Consider the following 15,449-nt stretch of genomic DNA (forward strand, 5'->3'; position numbering starts at 1 on the left):
GGACAGCAGGAAGAGCAATTTCAGAAACTTAGAGGGTTGTTTCTCAAAGGAAACATCTGCAATTAGCACTTCTTGTGAAAAGGCTTTCTAAGTACCATAGCAACCTCCAGGATCTGAACAAAGATGGCTCTTCAACACTGTACATGGTTTAGCTACATTCTTTCTCTTGAAGAGATTGTTCTTGTGCATTTCCATTCACACATTCATGTACACTCATCTTTCCCTCTCTTTCCAATCTAGTTGAGTGCAGATCTTCACTAAGGCCTCCTGTTGTTGAGGACTCCTTCATGGCTTGGTTTCATTGGAGCCATGTAACCTGGGAGGCAGCAGGAGATCAGAGCTCCTGGAAACTGTACACACTTAAGGAAGACGCCCATGTTTGTTCCACCAGGGAACGGATTCCACAGATTTCTTTGTAGGAAGGGGGAAGGAAAGCAGTTCTATAATTACAAGATATACACTTTATAGTTTGAATATATTTTTTTCATGTTAGGTATAATGTACATGCAGTTCTTACAGTTGCAGGGAACATACTATGGTCCTCACTTCAGTTTAATTACACAGTAAGAAAGCTTCCCTGCTTCTCTCTTGCATTCTGCTTTAATACTTATGTTTTAGACTCTACCGCCTGTCATTTGTACAAATAAATTGAAGGATTACATTTCTTTTCAATCTGAAACAGTACAAAGTGATAGGAGGATTTTTAGAATATCTCTCATACTTCCACTACTAAAACCACTACGTCCTCTGTTATGAAAAAAAGGCTGATTTTTGATGTTGACAGACAGTGTGACTATGATCCATCAGTCCCTGTAATTGTATCATAGGAAATTTTACTTGTTTTTCAAACCATTTGGCTACAGTAAGAAGCTGCTGCTCCTGGAATGCACGTCCAATAAACTGAAGCCCAATTGGCAAACCTTTCTCTGAAAGTGCTGTAGGAACAGTTATGGCTGGCAGCCCTGAGAGAAAAAAGCAAAATTATTAAAACATCACATGTGCAGGATTTGCTATTACACAGATTGCTAGAATTATTACAAATGTGACTCTTAAGAAAAAGATAACCAAAACAAATGCATGTAAGCTTTTAAGGCTAATCTCTTTGCATTTTAGCAGTATAATCAAGATTATATTACTCCTCGGGGAATTCTGCACCATTGCACATGTGCAGAATTCATGTTCCCCACAGAAAATACATTCTGCCAGAGAGGCACTGAAGTTGCACCTTTCACCCACCAGGTGCTTGTGGTGCCAGAAAGTGGGCAGATGGCTCACTAGCTGGAGCAGCCAGTCAGACAGGAAGAGGGCAGAGGCTGTATTCCTCACAATGACAGGCCCAGGTGACGAAGAATGAGATATGGGTGGTGGACAGAGCGGGGCTGCTGGGGGATCACAGACTGGGGTTCAGAAGGGCAAGCAGGGGGAGGTGCAGGGCCACATGGAGATGGGCAGATGTGTTGGACTGAGGAGAGAGGCTGGGGAGGTGGGGTGTCAGTCAGTTTCTTCCTAGGGGGGGACTCCTCAATTCCCAAACAGACCCTCCCCCAAAATACTACCTGTTTCATATTTCTCCCACCCACAACCAACCTCCAGGTTCACTCCCAGGCTCCTTTCTAGCAATTACTTCCCTCTCCCTCAGCTCCTCCATTACCTCTGATTCCCTGAAATCTTTGCACTGCTTTTGAAGGGTATGGGAAATAGGTTTCGGTACTGTAACTTAAATGAATTATTACTCAAAGTTCTGTATGAATATGCCTAGTAAGGAATCTATTTGTCAAAAAAGTTTCCTGAATCTTTGCCTGTATTGTTACAGATATACTTGTTGACAGGTATTTTGAAATAAATTACCAAAATAATTGAAACTGGGGCATGATTATATTGTGTTATTTTGACAAAATATGCAGAATTTTAAAATTGTGTGCAGAATTTTTAATTTTTTGGTGCAAAATCCTCCAGAGTAATCATATACTTAAATTCTTGTACATTTAATGAATGAACTCACTTCACACCTCTACCATCTCATGTTCAATATAAGCTTTGCTACTCAGAGAAACAAGCTGACAACTTGGTTCAGACAGTTGCGTTCTATAGAGGTCCTATAGAAAGAGGGCAGCTGGCTGGACAGAATGGACACTAAATTGAAGACTAGCTGGGAAATATGCCAAGGAGATGCACTTCTTTCTCTACTTACCTGCCATGTTTGCGGCCTGTGTAAAAATATCATCCTGTGCACTGCGGGTTCTGTTGTCTTCTTTGATAAACTCCACATATGGTATTGTATCACTTAGAGTGGTGGGAGTGAGCAAAACATCAATACCACTACGGAAAACATTCACAAAGTCATTGGCAATGAGTCGTCTCACTTTTTGGGCCTTGATAAAATAAGTCTCATAGTTCCTAGGAACAAACAGTCACTGGTGTTAGAAATTAAGTTTAATACCATCAATAATTTAAATTGTGAAGTGGCTACTGGGGGGAAAAAAACAAGCCTGGTTTTCCCTTTGGGTTGAAGGACTGCACCATAAGTACTTAGGTTTTCAACAGAGAACAAGATCAGTCATCAAAGCAGCATGGCTGCAGATGCACTAATAGCACTAAAGCATGTTCTTAAAGATGAGCCATGAAACAGATGCAGGGAGAGACCTGGAGCTAAGACCACCGAAGAGAGTGGAGAGGGAATATAAATGAAGGAAAACACAAACCAAGTTGAGGGTAGGCTCAAATCAAGATAGTATTTTATGACCCAGTCTTTTTCTGCAACTTTATTGTTTACTTATCTACTGAATTTCATTGCATGATGGAAGTGATGTCTGGAACAAAATGACTGTTGTTTTATAATTGTGATTTATCAATCATTTAGGGACTCTATCTAGCAAGGCACTTAAGTACATGAACAGTCCCACTGACTTCAGAGGGACTACTCACATACAAAACATGTATGTTTCAGGTGTGCACTTTGCTACTGGTCCTTCTTATTGATGTTATAGAGAAGCACAGCAGGTCTTTGTCCAAAATTCTCATAGTCATTTATTTTATGTAAGCAGCAGTTTAGACTGAAGGAGACTATGAATTCTTCATCTGTTTTTTCTGCATATCTGAGGCAGAAAAACTGACAATTTTATATTTCATTCCTACATCACATGCAGCATTACTCCAAGTTTAAGGATTTAATGTCAAGTTTTTAGAGGCTCAGTTTCAAAAGAATTTATTAGTCAAAAATAACTGGTACTGTAAACATTTTATTAGCAAATGTATTGTTAAGTCAAGGGTAAATAACAAAATGCCAGTGTCTTGATTTGCAAATTAGATACCATTAGCTCTGGCTTGAATAGAGACTGGGAATGGCTGAGTCATTACACTACTTGAATCTATCTCATGATAACTAACCTTACACCTCTTGTCAACTGTCTGTAATTGACCATCTTGATTATCACTACAAAAGTTATTTTCTAACTGATAAAAGGTCATCTTAATTAATTAGCCTCTTAGAGTTGGCATCTTCTCTGTGTGTGTGTGTGTGTGTGTGTGTGTGTGTGTGTGTGTGTGTGTGTGTGTATATATATATATATAGACACACACTCTCCTCTTGTATGTTCCATTCTATGCATCTGATGAAGTGGGCTGTAGCCCATGAAAGCTTGTGCTCAAATACATTTGTTAGTCTCTAAGGTGCCACAAGTACTCCTGTCCTTATTATGGAAAATGGCTCTCTTTCTGGAGTTATTTATGAAACCCCACTTACCAGACTAAGGCCTGATCTACAGTACATGTTTAAACCGAATTTAGCAGCGTTAAACCGATTTAACCCTGCACCCGTCCACACAACGAGGCCCTTTATATCGATATAAAGGGCTCTTTAAACCGGTTTCTGTACTCCTCCCCGATGAGAGTAGAGCTGAAATCGGTATTGCCATGTCGGATTAGGGTTAGTGTGGCCGCAAATCGACGATATTGGCCTCCGGGCGGTATCCCACAGTGCACCATTGTGACTGCTCTGGAAAGCAATCTGAACTCGGATGCACTGGCCAGGTAGACAGGAAAAGCCCAGCGAACTTTTGAATTTAATTTCCTGTTTGCCCAGCGTGGAGCTCTGATCAGCACGAGTGGCGATGCAGTCCCAAATCCAAAAAGAGCTCCAGTATGAACCGTGTGGGAGATACTGGATCTGATTGCTGTATTGGGAGACAAATCTGTTCTATCAGAGCTCTGTTACAGAAGACGAAATGCCAAAGCATTTGAAAAAATCTCCAGGCTATGATAGACAGAGGCCACAGCACAGTGCTGTGTGACAAGCATAATGGAAAGTCAAAGAATCAAATGGACACTAATGGAGGGAGGGAGGGGGTACTGAGAACTTCAGCTATCCCACAGTCCCCACAGTCTCCAAAAAGCATTTGCATTCTTGGCTGAGCTCCCAATGCCTGTAGGGTCAAACACATTGTCCGGGGTGGTTCAGGGTATATCTCGTCAATTTACTCCCCCTCTAACCCCATGAAAGAAAAGGGAAAAAAATCGTTTCTTGACTTTTTTCAACGTCACCATATGTCTACTGCATGCTGCTGGTAGACGCGGTGCTGCGGCACTGAACACCAGCATGCTCTCCCCTCCCCTCTCCAGTGGCAGACAGTACAGTACAAAATGACTGATAGCTGTCCTCATCATCCTGTGAGTGCTCCTGGCTGGCCTCAGTGAGGTCGGCCGGGGGCACCTGGGTAAAAATAGGAATGACTCCCAGTCATTCCCGGCAGATGGTACAGAACGGCTGGTAAATGTCTTCATCATAGCAACTGGGGGTTGAGCTCCATCAGCCCCCCACCCCCTTTCATGTCTAAAGAAAAGATTCTGTACTGCCTGGACTATCATAGCAGTGCGAGGCTGAGCTCCTCTCCCCCCGCCACCGTTTCATGTCCTGCCTCGACTATCATAGCAGTGTGAGGCTGGGCTCCTCTCCCCCCGCCACCGTTTAATGTCCTGCCTGGACTATCATAGCAGCTGGAGGCTGCCTCCCCCTCATTTTAGCTTACTAAAAAGTCAGTGTTTCTTATTCCTGCATTTTTTATTACTTCATCACACAAATGGGGGGACACTGCAACGGTGGCCCAGGAGGGTTGGGGGAGGAGGGAAGCAATGGGTGGGACTGTTGCAGGGGCACCCCCTAGAATGGCATGCAGCTCATCATTTCTGCGGGATCTGACATGGAGCGGCTGTGCTCTCTGGTTCTCTAGTACACTTGCCCCCTATTCTAAGCAGGACTGACTCTATTTTTAGATAAAACAAAGGAGGGAATGACCCGGGGAATCATTCCCATTTTTGTCTTTGCGCCCCCGGCCAACCTCAGCGAAGGCCAGCCACGAGCACTCATGACAGCAGCAGACGGTACAGAACGACTGATAATTGTCATCTCATCGCCAATTTACAATGGCATGGCAGATGGTACAATAGGGATGGTAACAGTCTCTGCTACCTTGCAAAGGCAAATGAATACTGCTGTGTAGCACTGCAGTACTGCCTCTGTCAGCAGCATCCAGTACACATATGGTGACACTAACAAAGGGAAAAACGGGCTCCATGGTTGCCATGCTATGGCGTCTGCCAGGGCAATCCAGGGAAAAAGAGCACGAAATGATTGTCTGCTGTTGCTTTCACGGAGGAAGGAATGAGTGACGACATTTACCCAGAATCACCCACGACACTGTTTTTGCACCATCATGCATTGGGATCTCAACCCAGAATTCCAATGGGTGGGGGAGACTGCGGGAACTATGGGATAGCTACCCACAGTGCAACGCTCCAGAAATCGACGCTAGCCTCGGTACATGGATGCACACCACTGAATTATTGTGCTTTGTGTGGCTGCGTGCACTCGACTTTATACAATCTGTTTTACAAAACCAGTTTATGTAAAATCGGAATAATCCCGTAGTGTAGATGTACCCTCAGGAAAAGTTTAGTTGCAGAACTAATAAAAATGTTCAAGACTCATGTAAGACTAAAGAGTCTTAACCAGTTTTCCTGGTTTACCTTTTTATTTTTTTTTTAACCTCAACTACTTTTAAAGAACTTATAGGAGAAGAGACCAATTAGTTAAATTTTAGACTTCACTCATGGTATATGCAGGCATGCATAGCTTCAAGTATCAATCTAGTTATTTTATGGATGTCACATCTCAAAGAAAATAGTTTGTAATTCAGGAGTTCTCAAACTGGGGGTCGGGACCCCTCAGGGGGTTGCGAGCTGTCAACCTCTACCCCAAACTCTGCTTTGCCTCCAGCATTTATAATAGTGTTAAATATATAAAAGTGTTTTTAATTTATAAGTGAGGGTTGCACTCAGAGACATGCTATGTAAAAAGGATCACCAGGACAAAAGTTTGAGAGCCACTGTTGTAATTTGAATACAGCGGAGACTATATGACTCTCCTGCACACTATTATGAGAATGTTATTTTAACCCTAAATTCTGTTCCTGATGATTCATTTCCTGTGGATTGTAGCAAAGTGCTGAGACTGCCCCATGCTTAGCTCTTGTAGAAATCATTCCTGTTTTCCTTCACCAAAATTCATCCACACAGACAGGTTGTCAAACATTCACCATACGTTTACGATAGATGCCCCAGACAGATGTCATCAGAAAATACTAAATTGAAGATGCTTAGCAATAATATTGACAGTTCACAGGGGCTGGCTATTTATATGCTGAGATCTCTGTCTTGAAGACACAGTTTTTATTAGCTCTAACTAAGAGCTTGAAGCAGCAGGAATATTCTTGTGTGTGCTCAGCGGCACAGTTTAGGGCATTTCCACTTGTATGTTCTCTCAGTGGTTTAGCAAAGGTACCCTCTCTCAGCTTCCAGCTCCCCAGCGGTCGCCTTTCTGGGTGGAGACCCATGTCTCTCTCCCTATTTCCAGGCTGCACAGTTCCCTGCTTTCACCGTCTATTTCCCAGCAAAGAGAGTCTGCCTAAACAGATTTGTTTGCTTTCTCTTCAGAGATTGATAACAGAGGGATTGCTACAGATATAAGGTACCACACAGTTCTTTCTGTGCAAGCCTACTGTATTCTTAAGGTAAAAAGCACTACAGAGAAAACAATACAAAATGTAAACTCTTGTTGTTAAGCTTACCAGGAACCCTGTCAGAATCCTTGTTAGGGTGAGGGTAAGTCCTTCAAAGGACCTTAGGGGAGTTCCAGTTCATGATAGCTTTGAGGATTCCCAGTTCATGACATCTTCAGCTCAGAACAAACACACTTATTAGAGGTTCAGTTCATGGGTCTTTGATTTGAAGTTTCCAGATGCAGGTAATTAGCATACAATGGGTCCCATTCCTGGATGCTACCTTCAAAATGCTCAGAGGAGAGAATTTGCATTCCCCTAACCCTCCAAGGTATTTCCTCGAAAATCCACTTCACACATATAGTTCCAAAAAGACTTGAAGTTACTAAAACCTTCCTGAGATTGCATTAATCTTGTCTTCCTGCTTAAGCAGTTCCATGCAATCTCACAACAGTACTTAAACATTTCTAATACGATGAACTCCAAAATATGTTAAATTTAATTCAAAGTTTATTTTAATTGCATACTGTTCAGTCAGGATATGGCAGGAGACTATTAGTCTGTCACACTTACTTTTCTTAAAATAACTATGCCACATTACTAACTGACACAGGGTGTCAATGTGGATATCCTCATTGTTTGGAATCTTAACAGGGTGGAGGCAGAGAAAGTGGCAATTTTACTAATTTAGATGGGTAATACCTTCTCCAATAATAGTTATAAATGAAGATAGATTGACATTGAGTGGGAATTAAAAGTATGTTCATTCTGAGTTCTCATACTAGTTCATCCAGCTGAGCTGGATAAACAAAAGGTTCCTCACAAAAATAAATGAGTTTACTTGACCACTCCAGTACAATTTTATTTTCTCTTAGACTCAAGCAAAGAGGTGGGGAAGGTGAGAGAGATATTTAAATTAAGTGCTACATCTTCTGGCTTTCCATGAGAGGCATCAGTAGAACATAACAAATGTTTCTATACCTGGAGAACTTTAGCAAGATGAAATCGGCTTGATGCTGATGGCCACAGAACATTTAACAACAGAATAGTTAGGGCTCTATTCTGATTTCACTGACAAACACCACAGACTAAGTTTTTGCATAGCTTAATCCAAGTGTGCCAATAGGGCACTTAAGATGCAAATCACACATTGTGTTGTTCTACCTTCCTAAATTCAAAAGGCTTCCAGTTAAGAGTAAAGGAAAGCATTATTTTTAGCTCTTAATAACGGTTTGCTACATATCATACACTTAAACCAATATAAACAGATATTGCCTTAGCAACAAAGAATTTGCTCAACATAAGTAATTTCATCATCAGCTGCTTAACAAATAAGTCATTAATACTGTACAGTTGAGCTTTAAAATATGCTGAACTTACTGTTTTAACAAAAAGTAGTTTCCTGACAGAATTCTTCCTCTTACAACATCATTAAACCCTTCTCGTCGAGTTGCAGCGTACATGACTTCTGTGGACTTGTCCATACTGGAACGGTGTCCTAAAAATAAATCACCAGTGATTTGGAAACAAATCCTGAAGACTCATGAAAACCATTAAACAATATAAAATATTGACCTTCACAATGACAGACTATGTCCAGTGCAGCAGACATTAACATGCAATTTTTGCACACAAAAACTAAAAACTTATGTTAAATATGAAATGAGTTCTGGAATCATACTGTGACTATACATTTGGAGTCTCTAGAAGTGAAATATTTCTATTTATCTGTACTGAGAAGTACAAATGGAGAGCGCTACAATATGAACACTCCTGCTTCTGATCTTCAATCTGACATGGAAGGTGGAGAGAACTCTTCTCATCCTTCACGACATGAATGTGTAGAAGTATTTCAGTAACACTGATAGCTCACCCTTCAGTTTATTTTGAGTAGAGACTAAAAACTGATCTGAACAATGCATACATACTTTGTGCTGCACAGTACACTCCTCAAAAAACACAGCTGAGAACATTTCTCTCAGACTAAAAACTTGCTTGCAGAAATGAAAAGCAGCAACTTATTTACAAGAGGTCTGATCCCAAACCCACTGTATTCAACGAGATTAAATGGAATGAATGCAATAGACTTTGGATCAGGCCCCAATCTTCCCATAACTTAAAGAACACCCAAACCTCAGACAATCAGCACTGGGATAAAGTAGTGAAATTCCACTGATTTCAATTAAGCTGCACTGGCTTATGGCACTTGCCTAAGAGTCTGGCCAATCACTTAATTCTGTGACCCATGAACAGATACACAGACAGGATTGGGTCTATTTCAAAGTCTTCTTATGTATTGTGTTTTTGGGGATGGCTACAATATTTCAAAACCCCAGAATGTGAGTGTTAGTTAAATATAAAACAGATTCCAGAAAGGTCACATCCTGTAAACAACATTATAATGGTGGGTTTGTGACAAAAAGAAAGAAGGGGGAAAAAAAATCACAGGAAAAGTATAGTTAAAAGGGGAGAAAAGCACCATGTGTCCTGCAATAGCCAGGTTCAATGGGAATGTTTAAGGAAGTTATTACACCTAATTCAAATTACAATCTGGTAAAAACTTAGATACAATACTAAATCTTCTGATAGTCCTGGCTTATCTTAATGTACTGAGGGTGACTGACTTCAGAAATTGGCTGCATTTTTATTTTTACTCACCGGCACCTTACTGTACCATAATCAAGTGATGCACTCATTAGACAAACTAAAATGGCAAAGCATTAAGACAACAACCCATCTTGGTCAAGTTACAAAATACATCAATGAAAAAGATCTTTTAAGTCTATCTGGTTCATTTCCCAGATAATTCAGGCCTATTCCTTTGTTTACGTTAATTAGGCTGCCTTTTTTTTTTTGGCCAGGCCTATCTTTGGATGTCTCTAGTGATGGGGCATTTTTTCCTCAAGTGCTTCTAAATTCTAAATATTTTAATGCACAGTATCTCACCCAATAAGATAGCAAAACATTCCCGTATATATTGAGCACTTTATGCTTTTAATAATGCATACAGTTTCTGAAAACAAATGATTTTTATCTTCTCACTACAAGCAGATAGCCAGTGCAGGTTTCACAATCACTTGGGATATCTTGCTAATGCTTTGAGACTCCCTCAGTTTCTAGTCCTTCACTCCAGCTTTCAGCTGTAGTAAAGTTTTTACTCTATCATACCATGGAAAAAACATATCTCCTAACATTCAACCATGAAATGCCGGTAACCATGTATGTTAAGTCACCATAGTGCACACACCTATGACAGGCATCTTTATGCCACTTAATGACCAACAAAATGAGTGTTATATATAATATAAAGTAATATAGCCCTTTTTCCTTTGAAAACTTAAACTTACCATATTCTAGTCCATCAAACCTGGCCATATTTGATGCTACTTCTGCTGTGCACAGCACATGATAGCATATAATTGAATAACGTGTGTGGGGTAGGCTCACTTCAATCACCTTGGCACCTGCATTCTCAAAGAGGTCAGCAGCTTTAGACCAAAGTGCCAGAGTTTCACTAGATAATCCTGGTGCATGATATTCCTTAGTGGAGAACAAAAGTTAGGAAATGAATTCTATGCGTAAGCATCTTCACAGATAATTTTACGTGGGTTTATTTTCAGTGGTTCTTAATTATCGGTTGACAGTAAACAAGCCAAACTATGTAATATACTATTAGATGCAAATACTGTTAAACTAGTCCTCATCTCTACATTCTTTTTTAAAGTATTTATTACAGACTTATGTTTTTGCTGACTGTTAGGATAGTAAATTGTATTAAGTTCATAAGTTTCATAATTTTTAAGGCCAGAAGGGACCATCATGATTATATAGTCTGAACACCTGTACAATGCAGGTCATAATATTTCACTATGCACTTCTTGCTTCAATTCTATAACTTCAAAGAATATCAGGGATGGAAGGGACCTCAGGAAGTCATCTAGTCCAACCCCCTGCTCAAAGCAGGACCAATCCCCAGATTTTTACCCCAGTTCCCCAAATGGCCCCCTCAAGGATTGAACTCATAACCCTGAGTTTAGCAGGCCAATGCTCAAACCACTGATCTATCCCTCCCCCCTGTATAGGAAGCTGCCCACTTGTCAGTCTATTAACTGGGATTGTGCAGTTCACAGACAGCACATCTTAAATTTTAAGCCACGAACCAGGCCCATTATGAATAATGTTAAATGAGCAGAAACAATGGCCAAAGCACATCAGTGGCAAGTGTCATACCTAGGTCAAAAGACAATACTAAAGAAGTGTCTCATAGTATGAGGGTTGTGACAAGCCTCACTCTGTGTAGACTCTTAGGGTCTGCTTACATGGAAATAGCCCAGAACACCTATTCCACAGTAGCTTGCTGCATAGACACTCTTATTCCTTACTAAAAGTGCCTTTTTGCTGTTTATTGAATAGCCTATGCGTCCGACCCATATTAACCTAATTTCCCACAAGCTGTCTCCGCAGATGCAAATAACTGCAGACTCAGGGAGGAGGATATATAGGTTTTTACTCCAATATGAATTTTTTTTCCAATGATAAAGTTGGAAATGCTACCTTTGGTATTCCTATACAGAGCTCGCTGGCATCTATAAAATTGGTTAGTTCAAATGGCTTAAAGGGGTCCTGTACAGTAGTAGAGTCTTTAGGATCATGCCCTGCAAGCACACCTGAAAGATGAAAAAAGGCTCATGACATACAGGAAAAGTAATACAGGGGATTCTTAAATTCAAAAGGTTTTGAGACCAACTGTATACGAAGACATATGTACTAGTAGTACCCAATACAATTGCTGCATCGTCCACACATCTGGTTAAAATTCCTGGTACATCCATGGAGTTCACTAGTGGAATGAGACCGTGACGAGAAATCAGTCCATAGGTTGGCTTTAAACCTACTACTCCACAGTGAGCAGCTGGGTTTCTGGTGGACCCTCCTGTATCTGATCCTAAAGCCCTATGGTTTAAATAGAATCATCATTAATAGAATTGAATACTTCAAAACACATCTAAATTGTATCTGTTCTTAAAGAGGTACAGTTCTAAATGGCATTTTTTTTAGATATACAAGTATGAGAATAATGTAAAGTGCATCATCTTCATGCACTCAGCTCCCATTTATTCTGGTCCTTTCTTTACTATTTAGTATGAAGCAGCAGCAGTTTTCAGTTTACAAAGGCATGTTGATAAAATATGCCCTTCACATCTAGCACTGTGATTTCCCTTATATACCAAAACTATACCTGCTATACCAGGGGAGGGCAAACTATGGGTCACGGGCTGGATCCGGCACGTCAGGGTTTTCAGTCTGGCCTGTGGGACTGCCAGCCCTGTGGCGCAGCGGAACCAAAACAGGCTCCCTGCCTGCCCTGGCCCCACGCCTATCCCGGAATTGGCTGGCACCACGTCTCTGCAGCCCATGAGGAAGGGGGGACAGGCAGAGGGCTTTGTGCGCTGCCCTCACCTGCAGGCTCCACTCCCCGCATCTCCCATTGGCTGGGAACGGGGTACCACGGCCAATGGGAACTTCGGGGGTGGTACTCACAGGCGAGGGCAGTGTGTGGTGGAACTGCCTGCCCCATCCCACCTCCAGGAGCCACTGCCGGACACGCTGGCCACTTCTGGGAGTGGTGTGGGACCAGGGCAGGCAGGGAACTTGCCTTAGCCCTGCTGTGCACCACTGCCACCCCGGAGCCTGCTGGCGCCACACTGGGCTGGAGCCTGCACCCCAAATCCCTCCTGCACCCTGCAACACAACCCCCTGCCACACCCTCTCCTGCACCCCAACTCCCTGCCCTGAGCCCCCTCCTGCACCCCAACCCCAAGCCCTGAGCCCCCGCCAGACCCCTTGCCCTGAACCCCTTCCTGCACACTGCACCCCCTCCCACACCTCAACCCCGTGCCCCAGCCCTGCATTCATGGCCCTGCATACAATTTCCCCAACCAGGTGTGGCCCTTGAGACAAAAAATTTGCCCACCTCTGAGCTATACTCAATATTTTTAGTAGAGCTGGTTACAATTTTGACTGAAATTTGTCAGAAAAAAAATGCAGTTGTTGAAATCAAAATGCTTTGTGAAAACTTATTTCAATGAAATTTCATTTTTCAATAAAACTAGAAATGAAACATTTTTATTTTGAATTGAAATTTATTTTCTTTTCCAGTTTTTAAAATGTCAATTCAAAATGAAATAAAATGCTCCTTTTCTCTCTTTTTTTTTTTAATATATCAGAAATTCAAAAACAGACTAACAAATTTGAATGAAGTTGCTGTGTTCAAAATTTTTAAGTTATAAAATTGAATTTTTGACCAGTTATTTTTCATAGTATGTGGCATTTTTTGTTTCATAGGAGTCAGTTTCTTAACATGGTTGAACCAATTTAATACTGATGTTGAGTGGAACTGTTTCAGCAAGTCGAAGTGTAAGGATGCTGTGTACAGTTACATCTCAATTCAAAGAAAGAAATACAGGCAGCACTCTATTTCTTTTCCAGTTTCAAAGAGAAGCTGAAAAAAATGGATGAACAGTTGACAAAATGGCTGGAAAAGGCACCTGACCTGGCAAGTGCTGAGCAGCCACACTCCCATCAGAAGTGAGCAGACTTCAATGGCAATTGAGGATACTACTGGGGGAATTCTGCGTCACTGCGCAATGCACAATTTTGCAGTAATTAACATTGTGCACGCAGAATTTCCTTTTCCCCACAAAAATGGGCTGAAGTGCTGCTGGCCATCATCAGGGCCCGCTGGACCTGGCAGAGCCCAGCTTGCACATAGAAGACACTGTCAGAGGGAGGGGGAGGGAACTAGAGGATTCCTGGCAGCTGCAGTTCCGAGCATGCCCTGAGGGAAGGAGAGGGCAGCGTGCAGGAAACTCCATGCAAGCCTGGGACCAAGCATCAGTTTCTCCCTCTGGATCCCTGGCTTCTGAGAGGGAAGGGGGGTGGGTGTCTGGGCTGGGGCGGGGAGGGGGCCACAGCTGGACTCTGGGAGGCGAGTGTCTTGCTGTGGAGGGAAGAATATGCAGGTATCTGAGCCGACTTGGTGCGGGGGATGGGTTTTGGGTGTATTGGCTGAGGGGGGCACAGTGGTTGGGACCCGGGGGGGGGGGGAGGCTGAAAAGGGGGGAGATTGTGGGTGTCTGGTCTCCCGGCTAGTCTCAGGGGAGGGGAAGGGGAAGGGGGCACAGATAAACAGGAACTGGGTTGTCATAAGGTTTTGGTTTTTTTTAAACTCTTTACTCCTGGGGGAACTGGTATGTGTGTCTGTATTGTTACAGACATACTTGCTGATGGGTATTTTGAAATAAATTACCACAATAATTGAAACTGGTGTGATTATGTAGTGTTATTTTGACAAATAAAATTGCCAGAATTTTGCAGATTTTTTAATTTTTGGCGCAGAATGCCCCCATGAATAGGATACCCAGCAAGGTCTAAGAGAGCATCAGCACCTTGCTGGATCAGATCCTTTGAGCACGGTCCAACTTTCACTGAAGTCACTTGGAGTCTTTTTGCTGACTTCAATGGATTCCATTTACAGCAGGAGTCAGTGAGACACCCTTACATGCAAAAACTGGGGTTAAGTGAGAAAAAAAATAGAATACAAAGCAAGATAAGAAAGAAACAATCCAATTTTAAAGAAAATACTTCCTGGGTACAACAAAACAAACAATTTTAGTTCTTTTAGGCAAACAAAACCATTAGCTAATGAGTATTCTTAAATAAATACAGCTGAAATCTTCTATACAATGAGCAGACATTGCTACATAACTCTAAATATCCTGCACAATTACTGTTTTTATCCTCTTCCCATCCAAATACTAAGAGAAATCTGACATTTTGTAACTGCACATGCTTTGTAGATTTATTTTACAACCAACAGTTCATCACTCCATGTAGTTAATAAATTACATCTATCTATATTTTCATACAAAAGGTAAACATTTTCCAATGTCATAACAAACCAAAATCAGCTTATACAAAAAAATCCCTTTTTTAAACTTTATATTTTAAAAAAAGATAAGTTTAAGTGTCTGTATAACTTGGTTGTTTACAATAAATCTGAATTTTGAAGGTTATTAGTCCCCAAATCCCACGTGTGAATTATTAGGTAACACTAACACTTAAATGAAGTATACAGGAGGAAGGAATATTACACTTTGAGAATTGAGTTCTTTAGACAGAATCTTGATTCAATGCTTTGTCCTTTTTAGGGGAGAGGATGGGGTGATAACTGAGGTGGGGGACAAATAACGGATCCCATGATATTTTTAGAGAGAGTAGGTGCAAATGATGACAGCAACATTATCTCTTTGTTGCTGACACCAGACATTTCAAACAGTGCAAAATGTTCATGTCAGTATGCTGAACAATGTTCAGAATGAAATGATTTAATCTTAC

General features: G+C 41.5%; 2 protein-coding genes across 3 annotated transcripts in view; one reads left to right on the plus strand and one right to left on the minus strand.

The window, feature by feature from the left end:
• Positions 1 to 456: 456 nt before the first annotated feature.
• On the minus strand, positions 457 to 15,443 carry QRSL1 (glutaminyl-tRNA amidotransferase subunit QRSL1). Of its 2 annotated transcripts, none has more exons than XM_050951421.1 (7): positions 14,501 to 15,443; positions 11,830 to 12,005; positions 11,607 to 11,719; positions 10,400 to 10,592; positions 8,433 to 8,550; positions 2,192 to 2,319; positions 457 to 962 (listed from the first exon to the last, which is right to left on the minus strand). In XM_050951421.1, exons 1-7 carry the CDS (start codon positions 14,581 to 14,583, stop codon positions 751 to 753), a joined length of 1,023 nt encoding a protein of 340 aa, XP_050807378.1. In that variant the 5' UTR covers positions 14,584 to 15,443; the 3' UTR covers positions 457 to 750. The 2 variants fall into 2 exon arrangements, with proteins under 2 accessions (XP_050807378.1, XP_050807377.1); XM_050951420.1 differs by having other exon boundaries at positions 2,192 to 2,397.
• The window catches only part of RTN4IP1 (reticulon 4 interacting protein 1), a 33,740-nt gene continuing 33,601 nt past the window's right edge, over positions 15,311 to 15,449 (plus strand). The window contains exon 1 of the mRNA XM_050951619.1: positions 15,311 to 15,328. Coding sequence (XP_050807576.1) covers positions 15,311 to 15,328 — 18 coding nt within the window. The remainder of the gene's footprint in view (positions 15,329 to 15,449) is intronic.

Source organism: Gopherus flavomarginatus, chromosome 4 (assembly GCF_025201925.1).
Source record: "Gopherus flavomarginatus isolate rGopFla2 chromosome 4, rGopFla2.mat.asm, whole genome shotgun sequence".
Lineage (NCBI taxonomy): Eukaryota > Metazoa > Chordata > Testudines > Testudinidae > Gopherus > Gopherus flavomarginatus.